Source organism: Microtus pennsylvanicus, chromosome 16 (genome assembly GCF_037038515.1).
Source record: "Microtus pennsylvanicus isolate mMicPen1 chromosome 16, mMicPen1.hap1, whole genome shotgun sequence".
In the NCBI taxonomy this organism is placed as follows: domain Eukaryota; kingdom Metazoa; phylum Chordata; class Mammalia; order Rodentia; family Cricetidae; genus Microtus; species Microtus pennsylvanicus.
The window spans coordinates 31116438-31126450 of record NC_134594.1 but is presented as its reverse complement, the minus strand read 5'-3'; the positions used below and the strand labels follow the sequence as shown (position 1 = coordinate 31126450).

The 10013-nt window shown below is 35.8% G+C and overlaps 1 protein-coding gene across 1 annotated transcript; it reads right to left on the bottom strand.

Annotated features, from left to right (window-relative positions):
• Window positions 1–500: 500 nt before the first annotated feature.
• On the bottom strand, window positions 501–9754 carry LOC142836304 (arylacetamide deacetylase-like). Its single transcript, XM_075950508.1, has 5 exons — window positions 9598–9754; window positions 6348–6570; window positions 4324–4393; window positions 3173–3344; window positions 501–1621 (listed from the first exon to the last, which is right to left on the bottom strand). Exons 1-5 carry the CDS (start codon window positions 9730–9732, stop codon window positions 1025–1027), a joined length of 1197 nt encoding a protein of 398 aa, XP_075806623.1. The 5' UTR covers window positions 9733–9754; the 3' UTR covers window positions 501–1024.
• Between the last annotated feature and the right edge of the window lie 259 nt (window positions 9755–10013).

Below are 10013 nucleotides of genomic sequence, written 5' to 3'. Positions count from 1 at the left end.
TTCCCATTGAATATTTAAATTATTTCATTTGTTACCTAATCCTATTACTGAGGCATAATTGCATCCATTTTACTGGTGCAAGAAATAGATATGCATGCAAGCTCATACAAGCAGAAAAGAAATTAGTATAATGTATTGAACTTAACCACACAATCAGAGCATTTTCATTGAATCAGTGGGAACAAAAACTAGAGAATTCGGAAATTAATGTTACTACTTTGTGGATCTGCTTCCAAGGTTCTGTGAACAGAATGCTGTATGCAAAATCTCATTCTCTTGGAAATATAATGGAAGAACAGTATGAAATATGCACATTTGTTATAAGCACATGGATTTTGAACTAAAAAGGTGAAATTCTCCTCAGTATTAATGAACTGATAAAATGTTATCAACATTAAAATAATTTAAATTAAGCATTGGGTAGCATGAAACTTCAGAAACTATATAAATTATGCGTTACTTTGAAGCCTAAAGTATACATCAAGAGAATAAGGCAAATATGATCAAATTTCATTTTAATGATGAAGTATAAAATGAAGCTTAGTTTCCAAATCTAAAGCCATTGGTGTTGCCATTACATGGACTTGAGTATCATTTCTGCAAATGGTATCTAGATTTAGAACATGTTATTTTATCACTTCTTTAAGCCCCAATTTTCTTACATGTGTAATAATAATGGGCACTAAAAGTACACTGTAGAATTGTTACAGAATTTGGACCTGGACACATGGCCCAATTGGTAAAGCACCTGCTTCACAAGCACGAGCACATGGATTTGGATGGTCAGCACCGACATCAAACCCTGGTTGGCAGGTGCGTTTCTATAGGTAAATACAGGAGGAGGGATAAAATAGAAAGATGTCTGTTAATAATAAATAACAGTAATAAAACACAAAAGCTACCAACTCCATAGGAACAATAGAGGTTTTAAACAGGATATAAACCCTCAAAAATCAGTTTTTCCCAGTTTATTTCTTTTTTTTTGTTATTTATGTATCTTCAACAAATCACTGAGCAGGTTTTGCTATAGATTTTTCATAAGCCAACTCAAGTACTGATTTTGCATCTTGTGTGCAACTTTAAAACCATGAAGGGTAAATGCTCCATGGAACCCATCCTCAATGTGGTGATGTGTCACCTGAACTCCAACATTCTGAAGCCGTGTCACATACATGAGTCCATCATCTCTTAGGACATCATACTGACAAGTGATGATATAGGTCAGAGGTAAGTGGCTCAAAGTGTTGTCGTTGGCCAACAGAGGGCATGCCTTCACATCTAGGAACCCTGGGTACTTTTTAGACAGTTCAGAGCTACCAGGAGTAGGACTTTTGTAGACGCGACCTTTCTTATACCTCTCAGGGAGTAAGGAACTCCAGTTCACAAATTGCAACAGATGGCTGGATTCCAGAGGTACATGTTGGTTGAGAAGCATGGCTTTCTCCAGGGTTCGATCTGTAGTAAAGTATTCACTCCAAAACCTGGCCATCAATGAGGGAGTTAAAATTGGAAAATATGAACCTTCTTGATACGATGGTAAATTTATATCAAGAGCCTGAAGCGCAGGATATATTAAGGCCTGAACCTTGAGTTTTGTCTTGACTTCTGGATCCTGTATGAGCTGAAAAAGAATTAAAATTACATTGGAATGAATATTTTAATAGGTCTATTTTCAACTAGAAATAATATGTAGAGATGAGATTAATTCAGATAATCAAATACAACAAAAATATCTCACAGAATTTCCAATTTTCTATATTGTCAGTGTCTATTTCTTAATGCAATTACTGACATCATGTAGAAGTATTTTACACAATGCACACGATTCAATTTCAAAAAATACCAAGAACATGCTATGGCATATTTCTCCAGAAAGTACTTCTATAATTTTGGCAAGTCATGTATTATTAAACATGTTAACTAGCCAAAATTCAGGGAAGATGATGACAAGCAAGTCTCTAATTTTTATGAACATAGTTTTGCTTTGACACCGAGAGTCAATAATCTCAACATACTAGAGAGTGGTTGGTTTAAGCATCTCCCATCAAAAGGAATCAATGAGAGGAGGTTCTTCTATTTAACATCACAGTTGTTGCCCTGAGTGGGTACCAACACTCATCTCAGGAAAAGGTGTTCTTTAAGTAGTGCATGTTACCAGAGACAAGACAATGAAGTTAGGATTTACTGCATGGAGCGTTTTGGTCTTGAAAATATTTCAGGTCTAGAAATGTTCTGCTTCTTTTTAATCTGTGACAGCCTAGAGCATATTAAATGATATTTTATATAGATATTAAATAACTATGAGTCAGAAATCTTTAAAAATGACAGAAGTTGGAATTTATGAAAGAAGGGTTTATAACACAACAAGGAAAACAAGTACATGCCTAAAGTGATTAGGATAAAGGGACAAATCCACAATTGGGTACTGCTACAGTTCCAAAATTTCTTGCCTCTTGATGTACTCATGTTGTACCTGGCTGCCTTTCAGATCAATGAGGCATATGAAATGTAGAATTCATACTTTGGAATATGTTTTACACTTGTTTTACAGATATTAGAACAAACCACAGAATTTGTAGCTTCTTTTCTCTGGAAATAAAGAAGGTACTTTAAATGTAGCAGTTTGTGGCAACAAAATGTCCTCATAGTAGCTAACTATATTAAGAGTTTATGAGCAACTCAGATCTGAAAACTATCAATCTTCTGTTAAGCAAAAGGTAGCTATAAACTGATGAATTATATTCTTAGTTCTCTTTACTAACATTTCTCCTTTGGAAAATTTCATTATTCCATTATCAAGAGATATGAAATTAGTTCTGGCATCCTACAACTGGTAATATTACAGTTACCACGTTCACAATTTTGGTGACTAGTGTCATTGACTAACTTTACTAGTATAACCCATAATAGGTACAGGATGATACCTAACTGACCATAATAATCATATTAAACCAAAAGCCTAGAAATTGTATTTTGTCATAATATATTAAAAAAGAAAACACTGACATAGAGCAAACTTAGAAACACTATATAGACAAAGGTTTCCTAACATCAGTACAGGTGTCTCTCTAGTATTTCAACACGGTAATAAAGGTAGCATGTTTTCATTGATTGTTTAAACGTCTGAAGCAAATATATTTATATATAGGGTGTTTTAAGATCTCAGACAAACCTGTTGGGTCACAGCTGCAGCTAAGTTCCCACCAGCACTGTCCCCAGCTACACCAACTCTTCGAGGATCTACACCATATCTTTCAAGAATATCCTCCTGTAAGAACCATCGTAAGGCACTGTATACATCTTCAAACTGACGTGGGAAATGATATGTGGGGGCCAAGCCATAGCTGTACAAAGAATAATTGTTTCAAATGAATGAAATTTAATTTCATATGGCATCTCTCTAAAATAAAATGCCAATTTTCTTTTAATAAACACATTTTTAGTTAGCTATATACCCGTGGATATATTTCACCCCAAAATCTTGGCTGATTTCATCATTATACTAATAAAAAATAAATAAAACAATTGAATTCTCCTCAGGGCAAAAATAAAAGAATGAAAAATATAGAAGATAATACATTTCCTAGCATTTTCATTTTACTGTTTTTATATTTTTTGGAAATTAGTCAGAGACAAAGAAATCTTATAAATTTAATGTTTGAACTTTACCTAATATAAAAGTAGTATGTGACCACTATGTTTTATTATTAATTACTTAGTTATTCAATTCATTCCTATCAAATTGATTTCTTATCAATTATTCTATAGTATGTGATTTGCCTGTTTCCATGTGTAGCTCAAGGACAAATTGCTTTCCGTGATGATTTTGCCATGACATATGGTAAATTAACCCCTTAAGTGCAGTTTGCCATGACATCCTCAGAAAGACCACATTGTGTAGAAATTATATGTCTCTCAGTCCACATACAGATAAACTAAACTGAATTAATAGTATATGACATGTACAAAGTCTCAAGGCAAAGTTTCAAACCTTATTTGCCTGTGATTCTCTAAGTACTCAGTCTGCTGAAGGAAGCTATGCAGGTCACTGGTACATGTTATGTACCAGTGTTATTGTGTTCTAATGATTTCTGAACTTTCTCTTTTCAGTCCTGGTTGATTTTAAGTGTTGCATTTTGCTTTTTGTTTTCTCTGAGCCAATTCTTGCTAACTCGAGTTCACTTCCTCTTTGCTCACTCTCCTAATTTCAGTTAAAATATTCCAGAAATAACCCCCCCTAAAAACCAAAAATGACCAAGAGTGTTAGTTTCTCGCTATACAAAACACATGACTAAACGTTGAAGAAGCAAACCATAGTCTTACTCAGTTGACACGACAATAGCATCGAGTCTATCAGCTGTCTGTCTTGCTAGAAGGTCATACAAAGAAAGAGCTGAAATTGAGAAAACAAAGTAAGAGATTGTAAAGTGAACTTCTGGAAAAGCATGTCATCAAAAGCACAGCAGTGCACATTGCTCCTCACAGACAGTTTATAACTGCTTCTGTTTGCAGCACTTCATCATCAATGTAGAAAATAAATCCTCAGCCATTTTTACATAGACACAGTCAAGGGCTTGCTCTATTAGCTTCACACTGCCTAGTTTAAAACACTGCTCTTCTATTGAATATCTATATCTTTTTGCATTTAGCAAATTTTAAGTGTTGAAAGTATACATGACTATGCCCCTACTATACGCAACTGAGCTGTGGACTTGCTGAGGCTGATATGCACCAGTCCAGGTAATATGAATGCTCGTTGTCCCTTCACCTGGAGCAGATAATCAGATGCTTCTGATAAATGCCCCATTGCCCAATCTTTGCCAGGTATGGATCTAGTAACTGCTGACTGGGGGTGGGGGGGGGCTTGCTTGATATCAGGGGAAGAATGTTGTTTCTGTGTAGATGAATCAAATGTGGTTGAAACTAATGTCAGCTGACCACCCCCAAACTCTGCGAAGACCTGCTCTGCAAATTCCAACCCGTAGAACAACTTAGTTCATCCCATAGCCCTTGTTTCCCTGGCTCCTACTTTTTATCACTCCTCCAGTTGTATTACGTTTTATTCTGATGCTTGCTTCCTTCTTTATTCAGTTCCTCCAGTGGAGCATCACCACCAATTTCTTACCACCAATCAGGTCATGGTACACTACCAGGCCCTGGACCCTTCTGATACAGCGACAGACTTCTCAGGGCTTACAATGAGGCCTCTCCCTTATAAAATAAAACAGGGAGATGTAGGGAGGGCCTCCTGTTCAGAACATGAACGTGGCCTGGCAGCTCTCTCCAAACTCAGCAACATAAAGGACTCCCTCCCCAGTGAGGCTACCTGCTCTCTTCTGGGCTTATCTGGAAAATGTCTCTAGGCCCAGATGCCTGACTTATCTCTAGAATGACCCTTGACAGGGGTTCCTGCAAACACTCTTCCCTTTGTTATCACATGGTAATTATATGATAGACTCTAGCCATTTTTATAGAGCAGTGCTGCCACTAACCCAGCTTTGTGATAGGAGTTAGGTGATTCCCCAGTTACCAACCCAAAACCTATGTATTCCATATACTCTGCAATATAGTTGAGCTAGCTCTATGGTACCCTGTTCTCTATTTCTGCTCCTTCTACCCTCATAGACCAGTGGTTGATGATCCCCGAGGAAGAAGGAAAATTACAATTACCTCCCATGTTCTCAAGGCCAAATGAACTTATTCCCTTCCTCATGTCTCAACTCAAATTCCAGAACACCTCATAACCCTCAATCTTAAAATCAAGTTATAAAGATGCTATACTCTACTCATGCTATTATTGAACGTGTACATTATAAAATATGTAAGATATATTGGCTATATTAGTTATATGTGATTTATTTATATTCAATAAAGTAAAATTATAATAAATAAAATTACATGTAGTAAAATATATTATAGAATCTACATGTAACAAATGAAACATATAAAATCAAATAAAAATAGTAGTTCAGCTCTGTGATTTTTCTAACTAACATCTTTGTTCTCACTTGCTTCAGATTAACGCTTTATAAAAGACCACAGTCAGCATCTCAACTTGATGATATTTTGTCCACTATTCAGTTCATCCCCACTTTGGTTCTCACTACAGCATTCCATCAATATTACAATAATAAAACCATAAATTCAAGAAGCTCTTTCTCTTCTTAACTGAGATTGTCTACAGGTCTTAGTAGTAATGAATACTCATTTCAGAAAAGAACACATTTCATACAATTGAAGCACTATTATATCTTACTATATTACTATAACTAACATATATAAGTTTTTAATATGGAGTGTATCACATTTTGTGGAACAAACAACAACGTTCAAGGAAAGGGACATACCTGCACTCCCCAAACACCAGCCCCCACCGTGAATATAAAACAGGCCCCTCCTGAGGGTCTCTGACTTCCTTTTGGGCATGTATACGCGAACGGGAACAGTGCTGAAAGCTGTGTCTATTACAGTGACATTTTCATCAGAAGTGGCCGGAACTTCTTGAAATCTACTAAACAATTGTATTGTGCTCATGAAATGATTTATTCCCAGAAGTTCAGCAATAGAAGCCTGAAGGAAGAGGAGAAAAATGATTAAAATCATGTGTGTGTGTGTGTGTGTGTGTGTGTGTGTGTGTGTGTGTGTATGCAGACTGCTGAGTCCCTTTAGAGTCTGCTCACTTGTAGATGATGTTCCCTGAGCATGAGGTATAGGGTAGTTTTGTAGACTTAGCAGTTGAGGCTGAGCACCCTCATAGTTAATTTGTGTACTTTATGAACTGTACTTCTTTTCATTTTTTAAATTTATGTACATTAGTGTTTTGTTCATTAGCACTGATGTTTGTATGAGGGTGCCAGGAACCCTGGAACTGGGTTATAGATAGTTGTGAGCTCTCATGTGGATGCTGGGAATTGAACCTGGATCCTTTGGAAGAGTAGCCAGCGCTCGTAAGTGCTCAGCCATCTCTCCAGCCCCTGTTTTCAAATTAATTTCACTTTTGTCATTTGTTTTTTTGAATATTTCCTTCCATTTTTTTATATTCTAGGAATTAACCTCCTATCCCCCCTATCAAATATATAGCTGGCAAAGAGTCTTTCCCTCTAAGGGCTTCCTCTTCATGCCGCTGAGAGTTTTCCTGGCTGCTCAGGAGCTATTTAGTTTTTTGAAGTGCCATTTTCCAATTGTTGAGATTAATTTCTAGGTAACAGGTGACTCCCTCAGGAAGTCCTTTCCCACATGATGATGTCATGTAGGACCACCTGCACTTTCTTCTACCAGTTTCAACATTTCAGGTCTCACATGGAGTTATCTGATCCATTTGGAGTTGATATTTCTGTGCAGTGTGATAGTAATCGTTTTTTCTATATGTCCACATGCAGATGTCCCAGTATTATTTATTGAAGATGCTGTCTTTTCTCCAGTATGTGTTTTGGGATCTTTGTCTAATATGAAATAGATTTTCTAATGTGAATTCCTATTAGTATGCATGTCTGCCTGTGCCATTACCATCTAAAACACTTTATGCTTTTCATAATTTTGTCATGAAAACATGACATACATTCTTTTTATAATTTTCACATATATAATTTCACATGTTATATAGAATATTTTACTTTTCATAAACACATTGCAATTTTTCTTTAAAAGTTTTTTCATATACTATATTATGTTTTCCCTTCCTTCAACTCAAAACCTCCCCAACTCCCTACCCATCCAACTTTATGCTCTCTCTCAAAAGAAAAGAAAACACACTAAAATCAAAACCAAAACAAACCAGCAAAAAATTAAGAATGTAATAAAATGTCAAAACAAAAAATAACCATACTCTTAGCAAAGGCTCAGGAATAAAATCATATTAAATTGTCCCCTATATATTATATTTTACTAAAACATGCTTATTAATGGTCCCAGATGCATACATGAAAGATTTAAAATTTATTTTAAATAATGAAACGTATCCACATTATCTGTATATGATTGGATACTAGGACCATTTTGAGAGTTTTGAATCATTATATACGGACTCTGTATTAAAATTAAGTTACTTTTTCAGTTCCAAGTTTTAGAGTTAATTCTTAAATGCCTACATTTCATTTAGGCCCAGTTAAGAATATTTAATAACTAATTTTTCAAAAGCAGCAATTAAAGGAAGGAGGGAAAGAAATATGAAGAGAGGAGAGGAAAACTTAGGGAGAGAAGAGAGAGGAAAGGAAGGGACAGAGATTGCCTTGAGTCTCAGAAGAGACTTTGAACTTTGGGGTTTTAAACAGCAGTGAATCTGTCATAGACTACAGGGACTTTGAAGTTGGACTGGATGCATTTTTTGCATTACAATATGACTACAAGCCTACTTGGCAGGGAGTGGAAAGTGAGAGTTTATTATAGGGAGTGGCACTATTAGGAGGAGTGGCCTTGTTGGAAGAAGTCTACAACTGTATTTGAGTTTTGAGGTGTCAGAAGCTCAAGCCAGTCCAACTTTTTCTCTCTTCTTGCTGACTGAAGATCTGAATATAGAACTACTCTCAGCTACTTTTCCATTAACATGACTTTATGCCACCATGCTTTCCACCATGACTATAGACTAAACCTCTGAAACTGTAAGCAAGCACCAACTAAATGCTTTCTTTAATAAGAGTTGCTGTGGTTATGGTGCCTCTTCACAGCAGTAGAACACTGACTAAGAAGACTTCATACATGAAGAGTGTATATACATGTGTATATATATGCAATTACTCCACAGTACTGACAGCCCACAGAAGCTATAGACTATCAAACAAAATGCCCAGACATGGTATACCTCTCTGCGTTATTGCTCAGGAAGTTCCAAGAGACTACATGTAGTTTTGTATGTTAAATATTGCATATATCTATATACGTAGACATTATAGCGTTAAGATTCCTTAAATATGAAAATTAAATAAAAACGATTTAACTGCATTACCAAGACATAGTTGAAAACTGTCAGTGAACAGCCAAGTTAGCAATACAACAAATGTACACATAACATTCAAGTAATGACATTTACTATAAATAAACAGTGCAAGTATTCAAAAAGGAAATAAACATGGAGCCGTAATCACAAATACATTAGACTATATGGTACACTAACAAAATGACATTTACTCTAAGTGTACAGTGCAAGTATATAGGACTATATGGTACACTACTTCAAATGAATTCTTAAAATATCATAGACTATCAAAAGGCAGAATCATAGGAACTCAAGGCCTAAACAGAGAGATGTTGTAAGATTATTGCTAACCAGAAGAAAGAAAAGAATAAATACACTGTTACCAGTCGAAGAGTTCTACCCAGACTTCTGTAATTAAACAGAGTTCTATTCAGTTCTTCCTTCCCTGAAGTTGATACTTGTAAACAGCTTCACCTGACAGTACTGTAAAACACACACTCTCCATCCTCGCTCCCTCTTTTTTCTCCTCTGCTAGCTTCTTCCCTGTTACTGTCTATACAGGGATTAAACCTGGAGGCTGAGCATGCTAAGAAACTTCTCCACTTCTATTTTCTTTCTATTAAATTATTCAGTATTCATAAGGCTGATAAAGTTCAGAACTTACTGTTTGTTCTTATAGAACTTACCAAATCCATAAATATGCTTTCTGTCTTTATTTTGAGTATCAGTTTCCAAGGCTCTTCAATATCACCTGGAAGAGGGGTATAAACATAATAAGCTACAAGGACCCCAGTGATGAGAAGCAAAATGGTTCTCCCCATGTTTGGCTCTGCTCATTCTACTTTGGCAGTACAGCAAATGAAGCTGTTTTCAAATTTTTGAAGGTTGAATTTTAACCTGCTGTGAAGTGTTATCTAACTTATTAAGTACAAATTCCACTGCACAATTGGTTCTTGCAAAATCTCTCCAAAACCCGTTGTTCTTACCCTAATCCCCAGGCAAAGAGTTTTCAAAACAGAATTTCTCTCTTCAAGTTATACTTCCAATCTAGGAACCAGATCCTGTTTCTATGCTACTTTGTAAAGAAATGTAACCATAACAA

Coding starts and splice junctions, on each gene's coding strand:
- LOC142836304 (XM_075950508.1), bottom strand. CDS start 9,732: ATGGGGAGAACCATTTTGCTTCTCATCACTGGGGTCCTTGTAGCTTAT. Junction 4,394..6,347: donor CTGGTGTTTGGGGAGTGCAG/GTATGTCCCTTT, acceptor TCTCAATTTCAG/CTCTTTCTTTGTATGACCTT. Junction 1,622..3,172: donor CTGCAGCTGTGACCCAACAG/GTTTGTCTGAGA, acceptor ATTCTTTTTCAG/CTCATACAGGATCCAGAAGT.